This window comes from Scyliorhinus torazame, chromosome 10 (genome assembly GCF_047496885.1).
Source record: "Scyliorhinus torazame isolate Kashiwa2021f chromosome 10, sScyTor2.1, whole genome shotgun sequence".
NCBI lineage: Eukaryota > Metazoa > Chordata > Chondrichthyes > Carcharhiniformes > Scyliorhinidae > Scyliorhinus > Scyliorhinus torazame.
The window spans coordinates 109,619,401-109,644,406 of record NC_092716.1 but is presented as its reverse complement, the minus strand read 5'-3'; the positions used below and the strand labels follow the sequence as shown (position 1 = coordinate 109,644,406).

The 25,006-nt window shown below is 46.6% G+C and overlaps 1 protein-coding gene across 4 annotated transcripts in view; it reads right to left on the bottom strand.

Annotated features, from left to right (window-relative positions):
- vac14 (vac14 homolog (S. cerevisiae)) overlaps positions 1-25,006 on the bottom strand; it is a 442,569-nt gene that overhangs the window by 205,383 nt on the left and 212,180 nt on the right. For all 4 annotated transcript variants that reach the window (XR_011949565.1, XM_072518576.1, XM_072518578.1 and 1 more), the window contains one exon: positions 20,725-20,878. Coding sequence is in view for 3 of the 4 variants with exons in the window: in XM_072518576.1 (XP_072374677.1) it covers positions 20,725-20,878 (154 nt within the window). In the remaining variant the exon portion in view is untranslated. The remainder of the gene's footprint in view (positions 1-20,724; positions 20,879-25,006) is intronic.

Genomic DNA, 25,006 nt, shown 5'->3' with positions numbered 1-25,006 from the left:
TGGAAGCCTGTGACCAGTGGGGTCCCACAGGGATCAGTGTTAGGGCCCTTACGGTTATATAAATGATTTGGACTTGAATGTAGGAGGGTTGGTCAGTAAGTTCTCAGATGATACGAAAATTGGTGGTATGATAGTGAGGAGGATAGCCTTTGATTACAGGATATAGACAGACTGGTCAGGTCGGCTGATCAGTGGCAAATGGAATTCAATCCGTACAAGTATGAAGTGCTGTACTTGGGCAGGACAAACAAAGCAAGGGAATACATGATAAACAGCAGGAATTTGGGAAGCACTGAGGTTCAAAGGGGCCTTAGTATGCATGTTACACCGGTCCCTTAAGGTAGCAGGGCAGGTGGACAAAGTGATTAAGAAGGCATATGGTATATTTGCCTTTAATAGCCTGAGGCATATTGTATAAAAGCAGGGAGATTACGCTGGAACTGTATAATGTTGGTTAGGCCACAGCTAGAGTATTGTGTGCAGTAATCCACATTGTAGGAGGGATGTGATAGCACTGGAAAAGGTGCAGAGACTTACGATAATGTTGCCTCGGCGGAGAGTTTTAGCCATGAAGAACGAATTGATAAACTGGGTTGCTTCCCTTCGAGCAGAGGAGACTGAGGGGGGACATGAGTGAGATGTATAAAATTATGAGGTGCATAGAGTTTGCCCTTCGTGGATGGATCAATGAGCAGGGGGCATAGATTTAAGGTAAGGGGAAAGAGGTTTAGAGGGGATGTCGAAGAAAAACATTTTCACCCAGAGGATGGTGGGAATCTGTAACTTACTGTCTGAAAGGGTGGTGGAGGCAGAGATGCTCATAACATTTAACAAGTATTTAGATATTCATTTGTGATGCCAAAGCATACAAGGTTAAGGGCCAAGTGCCGGAAAATGGGGTGAGAAAAGGTGTTTTTTGACTGGCGCAGACGTGATAGGCCGAAGGGCTTTTCTGTGCTGTAGACCTCCATGACAAGAGGACAATGGCAAATCTGGTACTGAAGGCCACTGCACAAGAAAGCAACCTTACAGCTCAACACTACAACCCTGCTAACCTTATAACAGCTATTTAAAGTAGAGGTGGTGAACCTGTGGGAAATTGGAAGGGACAGGATTAGGCTTAATGCATGCAAAGAAAACAGAGACACACAAATAAAAGCAAAATACCACAGATACAGGAAATCTGAAATGGAAACAAAAATTGCCAGAAATAAGTAGAAGGTCTGTGTCGACAGAAACAGAGATAGCGTTTCGAGTCGAATATGAATGTTTCAGAAACCAACCTAGTAGTCTGCTGGTGGTGGCTCAGTGGTTAGCATTGCTGTCTGATTTCGGCTTCCGGCGGGGGAAGAGAGTGGTCGCTGGCGGAGGAGCTCCTGTGGGGACCGAGCCAGCAAACAACGACGCCCCCCCTCCCCCCCGGCGACCACGAGGCAGGCGGCGGAACAAAGAGGGTTTCCCGACCCGACCAGAAGCCTCTCTCTCTCAACCCTGGGTGAGTGAAGGGAAACAAAAAAGAACTACCCTTTTTCAAAAAAAAACTTTGAAAAGAAAACTTTTAAAGAGAAAGAATTTTTTCCCTTTTTAAAAAAAAAATTCTTGAAAGGAGTTTTGTAAAAACAAAAGTGTTAAAGGAGAAAAGGGAGGGGGAAAGAAAAGGGGGGTGTAAAAGAAAAAAAAAAAGGGATACAAAAAAGGGGAAGAAAAAAAAATGCCAGGAGGGAGCCAAAGCAGAGGGAGAAAGGGCACCAAAAGCAGACGGGGCAATGGGCTAGCCTGTTCAGACGAGATAATCGGAGCATGATGTGGCGGAACGGAAGGTTCGCCGCAACAAAAAGAACTCGACAGACAAGAGCATTTTCCCCATGGGCCAGGGGGAACTGGAACTGGAAGCCTTTGCCGAGGCGCTGAGGGAACATCAGCAGTAAAACAAGGCAGAGGCCAGAGCAGACATAGAGGCCACAGTGCAGGCAGCAATGGCCAAGGCCCTGGTGGAGCTGCAGCTCGCTCTGGGCAGAGCAGAGGAGAAACTGAAAGCCCAAGAGGAGAAATTGGAAGCCCAAGATGCGACTATTAAGGAGCTGGAAAAAGCTGCGACTGACGTGAGCGACCTGATCACGGCCCTGGAGAAGGAGGTGGCGAGACTGGGCACAACGCAGGGGAGCTTGAAAGGGAAGAGTGGATGATCAGGAAAACCGCTTGAGAAGGCAAAATGTCAGGACAGTGGGCCTACCAGAGGGGATCGAGGGTAGAAACCCCACAGCATATGTGGCTGAGATGCTGGGCAACTTAGTGGGGAGGAAAACTTTCCCCAACCCACCAGAAATGGACAGAGCACACCGGGCGTTGCGCCCAAAGCCCATGGCAGGGGATCAACTGAGGGCAGTTATAGCTAAACTGCACCGGTACCAAGACAGAGAAACAATCCTGCGCTGGTCAACGCAAAACGGAACCTGCAAATGGGAAGGACACTTCATTAGAGTTTACGAGGACATTGGGGCAGACCTAGCCAGGAGACGGGCCAAATTCAATGGAGCGAAAGCAGCTCTTCACAAGAACGATGTGCGTTTTGGTATGCTGTACCCAGCTAAACTCTGTCACATACCAAGAAAGAGAGTACTTCTTCACAGTCCCCGCCGAAGCAAACAAGTTTGTCGAGGAACACGGGCTGGAAAACCAACAGCTCGGGTAGAAATAAGGGGCCCCTGGCAAGGGGCAACAGCATGCCGACCCGGGGGGGGGGGCAGGGTAGGATGGGGGAAGAGCAGGCACTGGGGACATGCAACAAAGCAGGGCCGTAGCGCTCCAGGGAAAGAGGGTCAAATGAGGGGTATACGGGAGAGGGGGGAAAAGGGGGGGGGGGGGGGGGGAAGAGAAGGAGGGACGGACCGGGGGGGGGACTCGCAGGGAGGGAGGGATCGACCGGGGGGGGGGCGCAGGGAGGGAGGGACCGGGGAGCTACAAAGGGAAGAACAATAGGGCTACGAAGTGCCACAACCAAGGGCGCGGAACAAGGAATTGCTGCAAGCACCCACCCAGTACGGTCTCTGGGTGAAGGGAGACTCCAGAGTGCAGGGAACTACGCGTGGTGGACGCACAGTGGGCGGCCATGTCGGGTGCCCCCTGGACAAAGGGAAACCTCAGAGCGCAGCGACCCGACCGCATGGAGAGAGCAGTGACAGCGGCCATCCTGGACGGCCCCCTAACAAAGGGAAACCACGAAGGGCAGGGGCGCGTACACCAGGTAGGTATGGTTAATCCCACATGAGTGAGGGGACAAAAGCCCCCCACCAGGATAGTCACCTGGAACTTAAGGGGACTCAACGGCCCAGTGAAAAGATCCAGAGTCCTCACCCACCTAAGAAATATGAAGGCCGGCATAATCTTCCTCCAAGAAACACACCCAAGAGAGCAGGACCGACTGCGGGTACGAAAGGGCTGGGTGGGACAAACCTACCATTCCTGCTATAGGACGAGGGCCAGGCGGGAGGCAGTACTGATCAGCAAGAGGACAATGTTTAGGGCGACATAGGGCACCAGTAGTACTAGTGTACGTGTACGCGCCCAACTGGGATGACACGAGCTTAATCAAAAAGACCATGGCAGAAATTCCTGACATAGCGATGCACCGACTAATCATGTGGGGGGGGGGGGGGGGGGGGGGGGGGGGGGGGGGTGGGGGGGGGGGGGACGACTTCAATTGTGTACAGGATCCAACGACTGACAGATCAAGCCCCAAAACGGGGAAAACCTCAAGCATGGCGAGGGAACTCGGTCACTTTATGGAACAGATGGGAGCGGTGGCCCCTGGAGGTTCACCACCCAGGGGAGGAGGAGTTCTCCTTTTTCTCCCCAATACACAATGTATACACCAGAATTTACTTCTGTGTAGTGGGGAAAACGGTGCTTCCGGGGACAGACAAAGTGGAATACTCCACAATTGTGATATCCGACCACGCTCCACACTACATGGACTGGTGATGGGCAGGGCCCAACGCCCCACATGGAGGTTGGGACATTGCCCTACTAGCTGACAAGGCCTTCAACGAAAAGATATCGCAGGCCACAGCAGAGTACACGGAGAACAACCAGAACGCGGAGGTCTCACCCTCCACATTCTGGGAAGCACTAAAGGCCGTACTAAGAGGGGAAATCATCGCTTTCAAAGCACAAAGAGATAGGGAGGAAAGGGCAGCTAGGCAGCAGCTGTCGACTCCATACTGGAGGTAGGCGTAAATATTCTGAGGCCCCGACTGTAGAGCTCCGAGCGGAGAGGAAAGAGCTACAAAGGAACTTTGATCTGCTCTCCACCAGGAAAGCAGTGCACCAACTCCGCCAGGCACGTCGGACCCTATACGAACACGGAGACAAAGCCAGCCACCTGTTGGCACACCAGCTGAGAAAGCAGGCAGCCACCTGAGAAATTGCACAAATCAGGGATACCAGAGGCACATTAGAAACAGAACCAGAAAAGATCAACAAAACCTTCAAGGCCTTCTACCAAGGCTGTACACCTCAGAGCCCCCAAAGGGGGGTGTCCGGGATGAAACGGTTCCTTGATGGACTGGACATACCAGTCGTGGGGAGGGCAGAAAACAGGGCCTGGAAGCATCACTAGCACTGGGAGAGATCATGGATAGGCATTAGCTCCATGCAGGCGGGGAAGGCGCAGGGACCAATTGGGTTCCCGGCGGACCTCTACAAAAAATTTGCGACAGCACTGCCCCCGCACCTGCGGGAGATGTTCACAGACTCGCTAGCTAGGGGCGCACTACCATCCACGCTAGCACAGGCCTCAATCTCGCTGATAACCTAAGAAAGATAAAGACCCAACGGAATGTGAGTCATACAAACCCATCTCACTGCTGAACGCAGATGCCAAAATACTGGCCATAATCCTAGCCAAAAGGCTAGAAGACTGCGTACCAGAGGTGGTCGCAAAGGACCAGATGGGCTTTGTCAAAGGTAGAGCGTAGCGTACGGATCAACAACACCAACTCCCGATACTTCCAGCTGCACAGGGGCACCAGACAAGGATGCCCACTGTCCCCTGCTGCTGTTTTCTCCAGGGATCGAACCACTAGCAATCGCGCTCAGAGCAGCAAAAAGCTGGAGGGGGATCGAAGGGGCGGCAGAGAGCTGAGAGTCTCACTCTATGCAGATGACCTGCTCCTCTACATTTCAGACCCACAAAGCAGCATGGACGGAATCATCGCGCTCCTGAAAGTGTTTGGCACCTTCTCAGGCTACAAACTCAACATGAGCAAAACGAGATCTTCCCGGTACCACCCACTAGTGGGGGGGCAGGACTAACAGGACTGCCGTTTAAACAAGCCAACACAAATTCCGCTACCTGGGGATCCAAATAGCCCATGACTGGAAGGGATCCACAAATGGAACCTCACCAGTCTGAAAGAGGAAGTAAAAAAAGGACCTGCAAAGATGGAACACACTCGCCACTCTCCCTCGTGGGGAGAGTCCAGACGATAAAAATGAACGTACTGCCCAGGTACCTCTTCCTACTTAGATCCATCCCGATCTACATCCCCAAGGCCTTTTTCAAAGCACTAGACAAACTAATCATGGCGTTCGTATGGAGGGAGGAAGAATGCTAGGATCCCAAAGAAGGTCCTACAAAAACAAAATCCAGGGGGTGGGGCTAGCCCTCCCAAACCTACAATTCTACCACAGGGCGGCGACGGCCGCGCAAATAAGGGGATGGATCAAGGAGCCAGAAGCCGAGTGGGTGAGCGCGGAAGAGGCCTCCTGCATGGGGACCTGCCTCCGGGCCCCTCGCCACGGCGGCACTCCCATTCCCCCCCCGAAAAATACTTCAGCAGTCCGGTGGTGATAGCCACCCTCCAGTCCTGGAACCAACTACGGCAGCAATTTGGCTTGACCTTAATGTCGGACAAAGCTCCCATCTGCAACAACCATAGGTTCACACCAGCGCTGACTGACGCCACCTTCAAAAAATGGGGACAGGACAGAGGGACACTGACAGTCAGGGATCTATACACGGACGGCAGGATCGCAACACTGGACAAACTGACAGAAATTTCAGCTAGCCAGGGGGAACGAACTAAGGTACCTGCAACTCAAAAATTTCCGACGAAAGGAGACAAGGACGTACCCACAACCGCCACGAAAGACAGTACTGGAAGAGTTACTGGACGCAAGCATCCTAGATAAAGGGAACTGTAGAGACATGTATGACCGACTGGTAGAAAGGGCCGACACCGTACTGGGTGCAACAAGAAAGAAATGGGAGGAAGACCCATGGGATTGAAATAGGGTGGGGACTTTGGAACGAAGCACCGCAAAACGTCAACTCCGCCGCCACGTGCGCAAGGCTCAGCCTGACGCAACTAAAAGTGGTACATAGAGCCCATTTAACAAGAACCAGTCTGAGTAGGTTCTTCCCGGAGGTGGAGGATAGATGTGAACGGTGCCAAGGAGGCCCGGCCAACTCGCCCACATGTTCTGGTCTTACCCCAGACTTGCGGGGCACTGGACAGCCTTCTTCGAGGCAATGTCCAAAGTGGTGGGGATGAGGGTGGAACCATGCCCGAAAATGGCGGTCTTCGGGGGTACCAGACCAGCCAAATCTATTCCTGGGGAAGAGGGCTGACGCCCTTGCCTTTGCCCTCCTGATCGCCCGCCGTAGAATCCTGTTTGGCTGGCGGTCAGCCGCACCACCCAAAGCTGCAGACTGGCTGTCCGACCTCTTAGAATCTCTCCAAATGGAGAAAATCAAATTCCCCATGTGAGGGTCAGACGACGGCTTCCACAGAACGTGGGAGCCATTCACCCAATTGTTCCGGGGGCCTGTTTGTGGCCAACGAACAAGGAGAAGAATAGCCAGGTAGCCAAGAATCAGGGGAAAGTAGCCAAGGCGTGAGAGGGAGAGATAGACCGGGAGAGGGGGGGGGGGGCAGCTAAACCCAAGAGGAAAGAAAGGCGAACCACAGGAGGCGGCGAGAGGGCAGAAGTGGGGGGTGGGGGGCAAGGTGAAGAGACAGGGAACAATAGAGGAGAACCAGGGAGGTGGGGGAGGGGCAGGGGAATGATAGCCGGAAGGAAAGGCACGGGAAACGATAACAAACTTGGCATCTACATGCTACAGGAACTGAGAGCAAGGAGAATCCAGGCGAAAGACGGAACGAACGGCTGAAGCGGAGGTGAACACGAGCTGTACAGAACTCTGGTCCGGCCGCATTTGGAGTATTGCGTACAGTTCTGGTCACCGCATTATAGGAAGGACGTGGAGGCTTTGGAGCGGGTGCAGAGGAGATTTACCAGGATGTTGCCTGGTATGGAGGGAAAATCTTATGAGGGAAAGGCTGACGGACTTGAGGTTGTTTTCGTTGGAGAGAAGAAGGTTAAGAGGAGACTTAATAGAGGCATACAAAATGATCAGGGGGGTTGGATAGGGTGGACAGTGAGAGCCTTCTCCCGCGGATGGATATGGCTGGCACGAGGGGACATAACTTTAAACTGAGGGGTAATAGATATAGGACAGAGGTCAGAGGTAGGTTCTTTACGCAAAGAGTAGTGAGGCCGTGGAATGCCCTACCTGCTCGCCAACATTGAGGGCATTTAAAAGTTTATTGGATAAACATATGGATGATAATGGCATAGTGTAGGTTAGATGGCTTTTGTTTCGGTGCAACATCGTGGGCCAAAGGGCCTGTACTGCGCTGTATTGTTCTATGTTCTTATGTTCTATGTTCTATGACAACGGCAGCGAAATCCGTCCGGGAGAAGCAACACCAGACCCATTCGAGTATTGCCCTCTGTAATTGTTTCTCCGGCACCTAAATGTATATCTACCTCCCAGTCTTCCCCACCCCCCACCCCCCCCCCCCCCCCCCCCCCCCCCCCCCCCCGCCGGGCCCCCCACATACAAACAGATGCCTACTTATGTGTTGTAAATAATATTGCCAATTGTACAGAGTTGCTGCTGTTGAGCTGGTGCATAATACCTTACCAGTTACTTTCTTTTATTTTATATTCTTTTTTATTATTACTTTTTTTTCTTGGTATGTTCGTGTGTGCCCTTCTCTTCTATATATAAGATCTTATTCGGTGTACATAACCGTAAATATACTTTGTTCAAAAACCCAATAAAAAACATTTATAGAAAAAAGCATTGCGGTCTCACGGAGCCAAGGACCCAGGGATCGATCCCGGCAGGATAGGTGAATTGGCCATTAATTGGATTGCCCCTTAATTGGAAAAAAAACACAATTGGGTACACTAAATTTATTTTAAAAAATAGTAGTCTGCTGGCACTCGCAGACTAGATTCGCACAAGGAATGACAACTTGGAAGAGCCATATATCGAGGCCTAAAAATTAATAAACGAAAGCCTAATCTAATGAACCCATGTCCTCTTCAAAAAATTGACTTCGAGTCATTTTGTGCACAGAGCTACAGAAAATCTTTGGTCTGCTGCTCTTCAACATCTGCAAGCAATCAATGGTTTCTGTCCAATTCCAGAAGCTATTTTGACACATGATTAACATAGCATTCTTTCAGAGTCACTGGCCAGAAGACAAAAGGGAGTGAATCATCTCGGGCCAGTCAGCAGCACTTATTCACTGTTTAAATCTGGTGCCCGGACAGATGCATGAACATAACACATACCCAACAGTGCACAGTGCAAATAAAGTTTTTCTGCATCTGGATTTTAGTTATCAGCATAATTCCAAATCACACCAACATACTGTCAGGCTGTGGCCAGTAAACAGACTCAGGAATTGTAACTGTTCCAGTACATATGGCAAAGTCAAATTCCCAAATCTCCAAGGATGCAAAATTGGGCACAATGCAGGACACACACCTTCACGAAGAATCATGTCTGAATCAGTGAGGTTGGTACCAGAAAGACATCTTTGGAGGACCACTGCTCTCCAAGGTGAAAAATTCTCAATGCGAGGATGAGAGTGGGTGAAGCCCAAAGGACCTGAAAGGTTTCTTGTGAACTGGAACCCATGGAACTCCTGCTGTGTTCACTACATCGGTGTCTTTTCCTAACCACTGTCCCATGATGGTAAATGCCTCAAAACCTCCCCCTGCCTACCACAACCCACTTTGTCCTTGGGATGGGTTCCTCAGGGCCCCTTGACCGCAATTTCCCACAACAACTGGAACAAGACTTCCATCCACTTCAGGAGGAAGAAAGGTTTGTCAGACATACTGGGGAAGGCGAAAATTGGAGATACATTCTAAAGGGCATATTCCCATAATCGAAAAGTCAAAATTGGCTCGCTACCTCCTTCTCCTCTATCCCTGGCTCTAACCCATCCACACTCTCTTCTCTTCCCTCCCCCCACATTACCTCTATAAGTGGTTGTAACCCTCTTTCTCGCTATCCCCCTCCTCCCCTTTACCTGCCTCTACCCCCTTCCCACAATTTTTTTTTCTTTTTAAAAATAAATTTAGAGGAGTACCCAATTATTTTTTTTCCAATTAAGGGGCAATTTAGAGTGGCCAATTCACCTACCCTGCACATCTTTTGGGTTGTGGGGGTTACACACACACAGACATGGGGAGAATGTGCAAACCCCACACAGACAGTGACCCGGGGGTGGGATCGAAATCGGGTCCTCAGTGCCGTAGGCAGCAGTGCTAACCATTGCCCCACCGTGCCATCCTTCCTTCCTCCCCTATAACCTGGCACAACCCCACCCTCTTCCCCTATACGTAGTTCTCTAACCCTTATGCCCGGCTCTCTAACCCCAACTCCACTGGTTCCTGGATCTCTAACCCCATCCGCTGCTCTGCCTGGCTCTCTACTGCCCTCTGCCTCTGTCCCCAGATCTCCATGTCTCCCACCCGCATACCCACTCTCCAATCCCAGCTCTTCACCAACCCCCCCACACCCCCACTCCCCTATGTTCCCAGCTCTCCAGTCCCTCCCCAAACCTACCCAGCTCTCTTTCTCTCCTCCTCAACATATAGTCAGCTCTCTGGCACACATTCTTCATCTCCCAAAAGTTCCAAGGCTTTAAATTTAACCCTAATTTCATCATTGTAGCTGGACAGCTAGGGAAAAAAACAGCAGCCACCGCTTTTTTAAAGTTCTAGAAACCTGGTTGAAGGGTCAAGTTCAAAGAGCAGGAGAGAGGGCGAGTCAAGTGAGGAATCTGTAATTGGACAATGCCAAGCTTTGGATTGGAAAGCTGTGAACTGGAGGAGGAAAGGAAGATTCAAGACGGTCAAGAGTTCCACCGGATGGAGGGCTTGATAAAGAATGAGCACATAGAGATAGCACAATGAAGGATGATGCAGGAGGGAGAGAAAAGTTGGATGCATATCAGCAGCAGAAGCTGAAAGTTAATGAGCCTTCAGATGATGTGGATCCACACCCCACCCTTCTCTGCTGGCCTTTGGAAGGAAGCCAGAAGCTGAGGAAATCACTCATCAACTATAATGAGGAGAAATTGCTAGTCAATTCTAGAGAAAAATCTGAAGTGATTGAGTTGACGCAAGGATACAACCTCTTGCAGAGCGTTCAAGGGAGATTAGAGCCGGCCTCATGGACTGCTTTTTCAGAAAAGAAAACAACCAGTGGTTTCAACAGTGGGGTATCTGCATGGTTTGCTTCACACATCAATTGGTTTGAGTTTTGAGGTGGCCTGGTGCAAACGCAGAGAAAGCAATACAATGCCAGAAGAGCTGTCCTGTTGCATCTCCTCCACACACCACCTCCCCAACTCAGAGAGTTGAAGGGATGCTCTGCTTATCAGATACACCAAGACAAGCAGTCACGATGGAATAAATCATCAGGCTTCACTCAAACCGCGAAGCTGAATATTTGCATTCTGCACCATTGACTCTAAGGTTATTTGTTTGTTTTTATAAACTGTACTACACTTGGAATCAATTCTGCATACAAATCATTCACTCCAAACCTTTCCTAAAGATTCTCATAATTATATCACACCTTGAAATGTTTCTCTTTTCTTTTGTTTCCATTATGTCAACATTTGACTGTTGAATAGAAAGAGCTCAAGGAACCAGGGACAGGAACGGTCCAGGATTCCTTCTTCCCCTTTCTGCCGCTCGTGCTGAGAAGGTTAAGATCACAAGGTCTTATTTTCACCACTTCAAATACTGTTGGAATTAGATTTTTTTATGCACCTGATAGCTTGCCTGAAGACATTTTTACACATTCTTTATTCAGTAGACTCTTCAACTCGTAATGGGAATTAAGGCTTCACACACCCGCGAGATTGTGCAGGAAGCTTTGGGTTAAGTAGAAGATCCCAGATGATGATTCAAAAGACTCAGCGATGTGGAACAGTAAATAGCCAACATTTGTTACCCATCCCTAACTCCCTCGAGAAGGTGGTGCTGTCAATGTGGTGTAGGTTTTACCCACACTGCTGTTAGGAAGGGAGGTCCAGGATTTTGATCCAGCGACAGTGAAGGAATGACGTATGGTTAGTTACTTGTGCTTCATGTAATTTAGTCTGCCATTCACTGCTTATGACGTGTTTTTTTTTACTTCAATGAGACCAAATGCAGCTTTACTGATTGTGTTGCTGAACACCTCGGTGTGATCCTGAGCTTTGCTTGCCATTTTGATTTTCTGCCTCACTCCCATTCTGACATTCCTGTCCTTAATCTTCTACACTTTCTCCAAAGAAGCTCAGCAGAATGTTGAGAAACTGCATCTCATTACTCATTAAGATAGTTTACAACCCTTTGTGATTAACACGGATTTCAATAGCTTCAGATCATAGCTATTAATCTCAGGTGTTGTCCTTAATTATAATTACATAAATCTGGGATCAACACCTTTATCAGTAATGGTGACATTGACACCGCCGGATTGTCATAAAAATCCATCTAATTCACTTGTCCTTTCGAGATGGAAATCTGCCTTCCTTACCTGGAGTCACATGTAGGCCAGACCAGGTAAGGTTGGCTGATTTTCTTCCCTAACAGCCATTAGTGAACTAGATGGGTTTTTTACAATGATCAAGTAGTTTCATGATCAATATTATTTTATTTTTTTAATATAATTTCTCCAATTAAGGGGGAATTTAGCCTGGCCAATCCACCTTCCCTGCACATCCTTGGGTTGTGGGGGTGGGACCCACACAGACACGAGGAGAATGTGCAAACTCCACAAGGAGAGTGATGTGGGGCTGGGATCGAACCTGGGTCCTCGGTGTTGTGAAACAGCAATACTAACCGCTGCACCACTGTGCCACCCCTATGATAATCATCATTGATGTTCGCTTCTTATTCAAAATTTAATTAATTGAATTTACATTCCCTGGCTGGTGAGATGGGATATGAACTCATATCTCTGGATCATTTGTCTATACTTCTGGACTATTGATCCAAAGAAAGAACCACTATACTATTGTACTCAGTACATTCCCCAACACTCTATCTGGTCAGCTATATCTCAGCTGCAGCACTCTTAGCTGAGTCAGAAGGTGGTGGAGTTCCTTGACAAAATCTAAGCCACCACTCTGAGCAAATGGCTGTCTTTTGACATTAAACAGAGATGCTGGCCATTCTCTCAATTGCACATAAAAGATTGCACAACGCTACTGCTACTTCGATGAGCAGGGGAGCCTTCTGCTTGGTGTCCTGGTCAATACTCATTCCTCAACAACATCCAAGAATAGATTTTTTGATCATTATCATGTTGCTGTGGGAGCTTGCCGTGTACTATTTCATAACACTTCCAGTATTTAATAGACAATATCGCAATGCCGTCAGGGATAGCATAGTGGTTAGCACAGTTGCTTCACAGCGCCAGGGTCTCGGGTTCGATTCCTGGCTTGGGTCACTGTCTGTGGGCAGTCTGCACATTCTCCCCGTGTGTGCGTGGGTTTCCTTCAGGTGCTCCGGTTTCCTCCCACAATCCAAAGATGTGCGGGCTAGGTGGATTGGCCATGCTAAATTGCCCTTAGTGTCCAAAAAAGGTTAAGTGGGGGTTACTGGGTTAGGATTTGTCTATACTTGATATGTGGGCTTGAGTGGGGTGCTCTTTGTAAGGGCCGGTGCAGACTCAATGGGCCAAATGGCCTCCTTCTGCACTGCAAATTCTATGAAATTAACTAAATAACCATCTTCTTAAAATATATCCTCAACACCAATTTTGAAATGTCGAATTTTTAGTCATGGTATACGAGGTAAGCTAAAAATTAAACAACGTGGATCACATAATATCTCAATTTAGCATCAATAGGTGCCGGTGTTCATGGAAATATATAAGGGGCACAAAAGGAGGAAATCTGGGAGTTCTTAGCAGCACTGCAATGAAATGCTCTTTTCTAGCAAAATGGTTGCAGGTTGCATTTACAGTCAGTTTCCATGGCAATCGAGTGGGAATGATTCTATCCCCACATAAGAGCTATCTGCTCTACTTGAGCAGAAAAGCAGAATTATGCCCCAGCACAAATCTGTAGACAGCCCTCGTATTTGTTCTGCACTGTTTGAACAAACAGGAGTGAGTACAAAGAGAGACAGAGGAGATGATGAAGCAGAAAAATGGTGTGTATGACAGATGCCAGGTTGATTATACAAATGAGACCCTGGCTGAATACTAAAGAAAAAGATCCGAAGGGAGGCAAAAAAATGACAAGCAAAAACAAAGTAGAAGTAAAAACTGAAAACCGAAGTAAAAATGAATCCAAACGCCTTCTTCAGCAATATAAATAGTTGGGGGGGGGGGGTTGTCATAGGTGATGCAGTATTGCTAGCTGACCAAAAAAGGGATTTGTGCATGGAGGCTGAGGGCATGGCTGAGGTACTAAAAAAGTACTTTGCATTTGTCTTTACCGATGAACAAGGTGCTGTAAAAAAAAGTGTAGGTAGCTGAGACAGTGAATAAAGAGATATTAGAGATGCTGACTGCACTTAATAAGTCAGCAGAATCGGATCAGATCCATTCGAGATTTGATAAAGGTGTTCAAAATCAATCAGAATAGATGGGGCAAACTGTCCCCATTAGCAAAAGCATCAAGAATCAGACAGCACTGAGTTAATGTGACTGGCAAGGGCAACATTGACAAGAGGAAAAACCTTTTTACACAGCGGGTTGTTTGGATCTGGCATGCAATGCCTGGAGAGCATGGTGGAGGTAGAATCAATCCTGGTTTTCAAAAGAGAATTGGCTGATTATCTGAAGGGAAAAGGGTTGGGGAGTAGGGCTAGGTGAGTAGTTTTTGCAGAGAGCCAGCACAAACACAATGAGTAGAATGGATGCCTTCTGTGCTGTGACCATTCTATGATTCTACATGTGGTAACATTAAATCCAACATCATGTCATTTGACCCGCAATTTAAACATGCAGACTTCCTCCTAATGATCTAGAACCATTAAGATGGACACAGCATAGATCCTGTGGATATACAATACCTGCTAACCTCTGAACTTTATTGCGCTGGTCCCTTCAAACAGGAGACTCTATTTTTATTTTATTACTGAGGAGTGTAGGGTGAGGCGTCAGGCCAATGATGTCAGACACCAAGGTTGAAAAAGAGGGAAAAGGAAAGGGACATCAGAAAACAATAATTTAATGATGCAAAACTTGGGTTATAAAATACCACCAGGGAAAAGGTACTGATGCTTTGAAAAAATTTAGTTGGGTAGGAGAATGCATTTGGCAACTTGATCTCACCACAGCAATGACTCAGGGAGGAGAACGGCACATTGGACAACTTGCTGGCAACATCGAAGGAACAAAAGGGGAAAAGTTCAGCAAAAGAATTTAGTCCAAAAAGAGTCATCAGTTTCCAGTGGCCAACATTTAATAATAATAATCATCATTATTAGTGTCACAAGTAGGCTTACATTGACACTCAATGAAGTTACTGTGGAAATCCCTTAGTCGCCACACTACGACTGTTCGGATACACAGAGGGAGAATTCAGAATGTCCAATTCACCTAACAGCACGTATTTCGGGACTTGTGGGAGGAAACCGGAGCACCCGGAAGAGACACGGGGAGAACGTGTGGACTCCGCACAGTAAATCAAGCCAGGAATTGAACACAGGTCCCTGGCACTGTGAAGCAACAGTGCTAACCACCATGCCGCCTAAATTTACATCTAATAAAAAGCCACTTTTAAAAAATAAATTTAGAGTATCCAATTCTTTTTTTCCAATTAAGGGGAATTTAGCACGGCCAATCTACCCATCCTGCACATCTTTGGGTTTTGTGATGGTGAGACCCATGCAGACACGGGGAGAATGTGCAAACTCCACATGGACAGTGACCTGGGGCCGAATCCGGGTCCTCAGCGCCGTAACCCGCTAACCTACTGCGCCACCATGCCATCCTAATAAAAATCCACCTTGCGGGGTGCAAGGCCCAACTCTCCTTTATTGTTTGAGGGCAACCGTTCCAACAGGCAGAGACTCTCATTCACAAAGGGCTACTGTTGACCTCCTCAGCAAGACTACCTCCTATTTATCAATGATTAGTTACTCAACGGGACTACATGACTATTTTGCCAGAGAAGAACTCAAATTAAGCAGCCACGAATTGACAATCCACCACCTCACTCCAAGAGTCCTCATACAATTTTTATTCTTGTCTCTTTATTTACAATGCAAGTCATCTGCCCTAAGCTTGCTTCCTTCCAATCAAGTTTGAACACTTTTTTTGGGCATGGTGAGTGACTAATGTTTCTGTTTGTTCTAGTCATTGAATGAATTTTAGCAGACTAATTTTTTCATTTCATAAACAAGATCTAGACATTCCACTAGTCCAAAAGCTACTCTTCAAAAATCACAAAAGCTCCTGCGATCGCTGAGTGATTAAATGTACACAATAGTGCAATACACGACCCGCTCTGGCCAGGAAAGTGTCAGATTTGATTTTGGAGTGTACGGAGTTAAATTACCTCATGCGACAGTACTAGTGCTACAATAAATAACTGCAAACTTCTCAAAAATACAACAAAACGCAACAGCGTGATAGCAAGGGTGAGGTGGGCAGGGTTGTTGTGGGATAAGATACATTTGCATTGATATAGCGCCTTTAATGCAATAAACATCCCAAGGCACTTCACAGGATTATAGTTGGACAAAAATTGATACCAAGCCAAAGGCATTAGGATCGGTGATTAAAAGCCTCTGCCAGCGGGTCCTCAGGAATTTGGAGGGATTAAAAGAGGGAATTTCAGAGATCAGACCTAGACGTTTGAATCCTGGCTATCAATGGTGGGATGAAGGGCGCGAGGAATACACAAGGTCAGAGTTGGTAGAATACAGAGACCTCAGAGATTTTCTAAGTGAAGGGGGTTAGGAAGATGGGAAGGTGAGGCCAAAGAGTAATATGAACATGAACACTGATCATTTACAAATCAAAAGTGTTGCCGGACCAGGAGTTAATGTTGGTTAGCCATCACAGGCATAATGGGTGAACAGGACTTAGTGTGATTTAGGACATGGCCAGCAGATTTTTGGATGAGTTAATGCACATGGAGTGTTTGAGGTGAGGTGTAGCCAAACCAGATTGCATGATGGGAAATATGGTTAAGTACTACAATAACAAGTGCACAATGATAGAAACCACAGGTACCCAGACACAAGACCAACCGTGGTGAACCACAAGAAAGGTCATCAGCAAAAGATAACATCTTCGTAGCAAAAGGGGGAAGGAATTCTGGAGCTAGACAAGCACAGACATTTGCAGATCCTGAGCAAGAGGGTCATCTGACCTTTGTGATTGCAAAGGGCTGTTAAGATGAGGAACTGCATAGGGAATATGAAACAGGTGCATCCTTTTTACCAGACCTTCAGGAAGAATGGCTGAGCTGCATGAGGGTCTTATACATACACAATCGGACATTCTAGGAGACTGAAGAAATTGGATAAAGGTACAGGAAATCGTAGCCTCAGGAGCCAAACCCTGGGAACAACCATCACAGAAGACAACCCCAAGTCAAGTACTCAGGAGACCAGTGAAGCACCCGGGAGAAGAGCCAGGCCAGCTGGTTTGCTGGGGTGATACTTGAGTTTGATTCAAGAGTTGAATAACATTTATTAGTATATTGAGTTAGAAGAGTCTGCGTGACATACATTGAGTTAAAGAGTCTATATGCCAAAATAATCTGAGTGACATTCATCGAGTTTAAAGTCTGTGTGATATATTAGTACAACTAAAGAGTCTTTCAGTGAATACCATTACTCTTGTGTAGTTTGTGAGACATGTGACTTGTGAACGCTGAAGGATTAGAGGGGGCAACAGAGGCCGACAAAAAGAGCACTGAATAGTTAAATCTAGAGGCAACAAAAGCACGGATGAAGCCTTTAGCAGCAGACAAGCTGAGGCGAGTACAGGCAAGTAATATTATGTCGGTGAGGTTCTCTCTCAGCTGCACAGCAATCCTAAGTTACCATGCCCACTGCACACAAGTACCCTTTGAGTTACTGCACCAGACTAAAAAATTGGAAGGGCCTGGGCACTTAAAACAAAAAGAATTAGAGGTAACATTGGTTAAAACGTCAACAGTGGATTGAACAAAAGAGGTTGCGAACAGTCTGGTTCAGCTTAGATAGTAAACAGTGGGAGGAGGGTGGAATAGGCAACTAAGAAAACAGGTTTGGAAGGAGGCCAAGGATAATGGCTTCAGTCTTCCCAATGTTGAATTAGAGGAAATTTAAACTTGTATATTACTGGATATCGGATGAGCACATAGGCAGTGGAAGTATCAAGAAAGGTGATGGGGAGGTTGTGTTTGGTGTTGTCAGCTTACATATAGATACCAACATTGCATTTTTCGATAATCGCCAGAGAGTTTAGGTGAGATGTAGGAGGGGGTCAAGTATAGACCCTGAGCAAACGAGAGACAACAATTTGGAGGGATAAGCAAAACCATTGTAGCAAACACTTTGACTGGGTAGATAGAAATAATCCAGGAAATACAATGCCACACAACTAGCTGGACAACAGAGCAGGGGCATTGGAGGATGAACTGCAGAGTTGTGGATGAGTTATAGTTTGCAGCGAGAGGGTGTTAGAGGACAGGAGGCCGCCAAGAGAGTTTCTGCTGGAATGGACATCTGTTGGGAATAGTGTTGGGCTCAACTGAGATGCCCTCTTCAGTTAAATGTCCTAGATATTGATTATGCAGACTAGCCCATGGAAAACATCCACTCAGACAACATGCCAAAGGGCAGCTGATAACTGCAGTTATATGCAAGCGCCTTCAAAAGAGCACAGGAGTAAAATCAGAAGGGGCTGGAAGGAGAGTTTGGCTGCATTTTGTCCAGACAGGGACTCTGCCCAGTGCTGCCAGCTTACTCTCACTGCACGCAATGTCATTTTAAACTGCTTGCTGTTAACAAAAGAGGTGCCTCACTGGCTTAGTCAACACAGAAACAAAACCATCAAAGAAAAATCCCAGCTGAAGCGGAAACAGCACTGCAAAAACATTCTAACTAAAAAGCCCCTGGGAAAACAAGACACTATGGATAAATCCGGACTCAGTGCTTTAAGTACAGATATGAGCTGTGCCGGGGCACCAATTTGGTGGACTGGCGATGAAAAGTGCCAAGAGTCCATTCTTAAAGTATTATTCCCATTTTCACATTCTCCAGCAACACCCCGAGCCATGATGTTCAGAGTGAAATATCAAGAAAATCACCAATAAAGACTGCGTGAATTACACTCAATCGAGAAAGAAGCATCAAAGCTAAATGTGAGAACTAAATGTGAGCTGAAGGATCACGTCCCTGGAGCCAAGTGAGATCATAAAGGAAAGAGCAGTAGATTCCAAATTTCAAAAGAAACTGCCCAACGGTGTTCAGCTACAACGAGAAAGCAAAAGGAGCACAGGAAGAAGGTGTGGCCATTCAGCCCCTTGATCCCGTTCCATCATTCAACAAGATCACTGCTGATCAGTGCCTTAATTCCATCTACCTGCCTTGCAATCCTTAATGCTTTCCCCTATCAAAATCTATCAATCCCAATATTGCAATTTTCAATAGTCCCCGAGCCTCACCATCTTTTTGGGGAGGGTTACCAGACTACCACTCCCCTTTGCATAAACAAGTGGTCCCTGATACCATCCCTGAATTTTAACGTTAAACGCCTTTGCCCAAGGTGAAGTAGTTTCTCTTCATCAACCCGTCAATTATTTTAATTATCATAACATCCAAAGTCAACACATATATCTCAATTAGATCATCCCTTCATTTTTGTTTTAGATTCAAGGGAATACAAGTGAGTTCTCACAGCCCCAGTACTATTTTGGTGAAATGGGGTTCATGGATGGCAGAGATCAATACTTCAGCCCTTAAATGTTGTGGCTTATGTCATTTCCTACAAAGTGGGCACTCAAGTGACTTCCCTCTTTGCCTCCAATACTATGAGTCAAGTACCATAGCGGGGGAAGAATGCGGTGAGCAGGTGACTCTCTTCTCCCTCAGGCAGGGTCTTGTTTCTGTTTGTTACCTGCCTGCTGTCTGACAGCATGGCTGAGATAGGGGGCTGAAGTTGCAGCCAAACACTCGTTTGGTTCAACCAGGTGGCCACAGAGGTGATCCCATCAATCTAATGCTCAGCATGAAGACTTTCTACTTTTTTCATAGAATTTACAGTGCAGAAGGAGGCCATTCGGCCCATCGAGTCCGCACCGGCTCCTGGAGAGAGCACCCTACCCAAGGTCAACACCTCCACCCTATCCCCACAACCCAGCAATCCCACCCAACACTAAGGGCAATTTTGGACACTAAGGGCAATTTATCATGGCCAATCCACCTAACCCGCACATCTTTGGACTGTGGGAGGAAACCGGAGCACCCGGAGGAAACCCACGCACACACGGGGAGGACGTGCAGACTCCGCACAGTGACCCAAGCCGGAATCGAACCTGGGACCCTGGAGCTGTGAAGCAATTGTGCTATCCACAATGCTACCGTGCGGCCCAATTCTTGCCACCCCTGCAACTTAAGGGGGTATATAATTCCCACATTTATATTACTGTGATTCTTTATATTCAAGACTAGATCCCCTATAGACTGAGCCGAGAAGTTGATTTTAAGATTCAAAATCAGATACTCAAGCTGGCTGAAATATGTGAAACTGCAATTAGCCTCCTTTGTAAGACGACAGTGGTTTTGCACTTCTTTAGGACATTCTAACCTATACAGCACAGAACCAAAGAGCACTGAAGGAGGCCATTCAGCACCTTGTACCTTTGCCAGCTTTTTAGAGGATCTAACCAATTAGCCCCACCTGTGCACTCTTTTCCTAAAGCCTTGCAACCGTACTTTAATGCCCAGTCTTCACTGATCTTTGCCTCAAATGTTGTTAGTTGAACAAATGGTCTTGTTGACCTTTCAGCTACCAAAGCCCTGGAATACCCTCACTGAACCTCTCTACCACTCTATCCTCCTTTAAAAGGCTCAATACATAATATTTTATCACTTGATCTAACATGACTTCACATGACAATGTTATTGTTTGCCTGCTAATTCTCTGGTGAAGCACCTAGATGTGTTTTACTACATTAGAGACACTATATGAATTTAAGCTGCCGTCATTTGAAAAACTGCACAGATAAATGGTCTTGTAATTACAAATACCTGAATGAGGTTTCATTCAAAGAGTGCAACATTTTAATTAAAAGACATGTCCTTTGCAACCGTATCTCGAGTGGGCAGCCACATACGCAGGTTTCTGAGCTGACTTATCTGGGATTCTGGAGCATTATAGATATGGACCGACTTGATACTTACTGGAAGAGCTCAATGGCGTGGAGGCAGAAACGGGAATGTGCAGCTCTGATTGGTTACTTTGGGTGCTGATGCTCTCATACGAATCCTGTCCTTCTGTCTGCCCTGCTGGTGAGGAAGCAATTTCTGCCAGCACCTCCAAGTCTTTCAAGATCACCTGGAATCATAAATGCATGTAGACCTTAAGAAATTGACAGAATCAAACAGTGAAGGATATTCTAGCATTGCTCAACAGTCCAGGATCATCTTGATCCAATTCGTCACTGGAAGAGGAAAAGGGAGCAAGGAAACAAAGCACCACAGATCTATAACCATGACTAGAAATGCATTAGAGTAATATTCTAGGAAAGAGCACAAGCTGCATCAAGCATTTAAGTAGCACTTATCCATTATCCAATATGTGGATCGATAGCATTCCTCCACCCACTTTGTACACTCTTCTTTTTCTGAGCACAGCAGCTCATGCGAGAGTACAGTTCCATGGTACCAGGCTGCAAATTCAGATTGTGACCCGAACAGGCTAGGGATGGAATCTGCGCCCTGCTGGTCTAAGTAGTCTAGTTACACATCCCCTTTACCAAATAAACCACGGTAAAGCTCCCTGATGACAGACCTTGGGTTCCTGCAGTCAAAACAGTTTCTCGATAAAGTGCTTCACCACCACCCACATTCCAAGCTGGGTTTTATTTCAACACAAACTGCAGGTTAACAAAAGATCCTTCACAGAAGTTGAGACATGGACAAATTCAAACATTACAAGAAACACATGGATAACCCTGACTATAACCCTAAAACATGTGAAAATCATTAGCTACATGGGTCTTTTGATTGAAACAATTGATATAATCAACATTCTTTTGTCAGTTCTGGAGGGGAAAACCCAAGAAACAAAAGCTTGGGAGTGGGGGGAGGAAACAAAATTTAAAGGCATAAAATTAGTGACTTCTTGGCAACACCAAGTCAACCAGATTGTTGTTTGGCGTTATATGTAACCCTGCGATGAGCTTCTGACCACACTCCGACCATGCCATCATCATGACTGACTATTTCCAGCCATGTAGTATTGTCTAAATACAACACAATCCAATGCTAAATCCCTCACCCTTTCCCTCGTCACTCAGACCTATTTATTCTAATGCACTCCGGGCCCACCAAAGTCCACACTTCTGTAAGCTTGAGGTCATTCAAAACTCTACTGCGTGTCCCCTAACTTGCACCAAGTTCATTCATTGGTCACCCCTTTGCTTGCTGAACGACATTGACTCCTACTTAAGCAACACCTCAATTTTTGAATTCTCATCCTTGTTTTCAAATCCCTCCACGGCCCTTTTTTAAAAAAAAAGTCCTTCCATGGGATGTGGGTGTCCTAGCAAGGCCAGCATTTATTGCCCATCCTGAATTGCCCTCGAAGGTGGTGGTGGTGAGCTGATTTCTTGAACTGCTGCAGTCCAGGTGATGGAGGTACACCCACAGTGCTGTCAGGAAGTCCCAGGATTTGGACTCAGTGAGTCCAAGTCAGGATGGTGAGTGGTTGGGAGGGGATCTTGCAGATGGTGATGTTCCCATGTATCAGTTGCCCTTGTCCTTAGAGGCGATAGAGGTCACAAGTTGGAAGGTACTGAAGGAGCCTTGGTGACTTGCTGCAGCGCATCTTGTAGATGTAACACATGGCTGCCAGTGTGCATCATTAGTAGAGGGAGTGAATGTTTGTGGATGGGATGCAATCAAGCAGGCTGCTTTGTCCTGGATGGTGTTGTTGGAATAGCTCTCATCCAGGCAAGTGGAGACTATTCCATCACTCTGCTGACTTGTGCCTTGTAGATGGTGGACAGGCTTCAGGAAGTCAGGAGGTGAGTTACTCACCACAGAATTTCCAGCCTCTGACCTGCTCTTGTCGCCACTGCATTTATATGGCTGGTCCAGTTCAATTTCTAGTCAATAGTAAACCCCAGAATGTTGATTTTGGGGGGGGGGGAATTCAGCGACAGTAATGTCACTGAATGTCAAAGGGAGATGGTTGGATTCTCTCCTGTTGGGGATGGTCATTGTCTGGCAAATGTAACTTGCCACTCGTCAGTCCAAGCCTGGATATTGTCCAGGTCTTGCTACATATTGGCAAAGACTGTTCCTATATCTGAGGAATCACAAACAGTACTGAACATTTCGCAAGCATCAGCAAACATCTCCAATTTTGATCTTATGATGGAGGGATGGTCATTAATGAAGCAATTGAAGATGATTGGGTCTAGGACACTGCCCTGAGGAACTCTGCAGCAACGTCCTGGGACTGAGGTAATTGATTTTCAACACCCATCTTCCTTTGTACTGGGTATGACTCCAACCAGTGGAGAGTTTCCCATGATATCTATTAATTTCAAGTTTGCTAGGATCCTTGATGCCACACTTAGTCAAATGCTGTCTTGATGTCAAGGGCAGTCACTCTTGGTTTCACTCCTGGAATTCAGCTCTTTTCATATTGGATCAAGAGTGTAATGAGGTCAGGAGCTGAGTGGTCCTTGCGGAACCCAAACTGACCAGTGAGCAGGCTATTGTTGAGTAAACTCCGCTTGATATCTCTGTTGAGGACACTTTTCATGACTTTGCTGACGATCGAGGGGATGCAGATGGGCCAGCAATTGGATTTGTCCTGCTTTTTGTGGACAGGACATGATAGTAAATAGTTGGGCGATTTTCCACGTTGTCGGGTAGATGCCAATGCTGTACTGGAACAGCTTGGCAATGGATGGAGCACGTTCTGGAGCAGAAGTCTTCAGTACTATTGTCCAGATACTGTTAGCTCCCATGCCGTTGCAATTTTTCACCACTCCTCATCTTTATAATCTCCTCCAGCTTCACATTCCTCCGAACCAGCTGTGCTCTTCTAACCCCAGCCTCTTGAACATCCGATTTTCATCTCTCCATCATCTGTGGCTATGCCTTCAGCTGCCAATGCCCCAAGTTTTGGAATTCCCACTGCGACATCCCCTGCTCCTTCCTCCTTGCTTTCCTCCTTTAAGAAAGTCCTTAAAATCTACTTCTTTAGCCAAGGTTTTAGTCATCGATATGTCGCTGTAGCTTGGTGTCAAATTTTGCTTTATAATGCTCCAGAAGGGCCTTTGAACAATAAATTGTTGCAGAGGATTACTCAAGATGCAAAGCACATTTCCTCACAAAACATTTTACCAATTAGCCAATTAGAAATGTGAAGTATAATTTCTATCTCATTCTTTAACAGAAGGATACATACAAGTGCTAGCTTGGTTCCCTTTGGTGGTAGTCTCAATGCAGAAGAGACAAATTTGCTGATCCGGGCTTAAAACACACAACAAAACCACAAATGTTTATAGCTCAGCAAACAACCATGAAGCCGATCATGTCTGTACAAGCTCTTTGCGAAAAGCAGTCGAAACATCTCCACACGCTCTCCACAGCCCTTTATCATCCACTTGAAACATTGGCCGGCACGGTGGCACAGTGGTTAACACTGCAGCCTCAGAGTGCCAGGGACCCGTGTTTGATTCCAACCATGGAGTTTGTGTGGAGTTTGCATATTCCCCCAGTGTCTGCGGGGAATTCCTCCGGGTGCTCCAGTTGTCTCCCACAGTCTAAAGGTGTGCAGGTCAGATGGATTGGCTATGCTAAAAATAATAGCCCCTTAGTTTCCAAAGATGTGCAGATTAGGCAAGGTTATGGGGATAGGGTGCTCTTTTGGAGGGTTGGTGCAGACTCGACGGACTGAATGGCCTCCTTCTGCTCTGTAGCGATTTTATGGATTCTATGAATTTATATGAAATAAATTTAATTCTGATAGACCTTGGCTCCATCAGCTCTGGGCTATTAGATCAGTGCCATTGCAATATCATCTCAATTAACCTTGGCAGGCAATTACGTACAGTGCTGACGGAATGCTGCAATGTCACGGGTGCTATCTTTTGGGTTAGGTGTTAAACTGAGATCAGTTTCCCTGTTTCAGAGTTTCAGATGGAAAAGTATGATCCCATGGCAGTATACCAGAAAGAACAGGGGCTTCTCTTGGGTCGCAGTCAATATTCCTCCCTCAAACAACCAAACATGAAAAAAATGTTTGATCTTTCATTCTTCTTGCACTTTGCTGAGAGAGTAAACCGCTGGATTTGCCTACACAACAGTGTCTGTATTTCAACATTTCGAAGAACATGTCAAAGTGAAATCTTTTTTGTTGCAAAAATATACTTTATTCATAAAATATCTTAAATACACATTACAAAACATTTCAAATTGTCACAACAGAAAAGTGCAATGATAT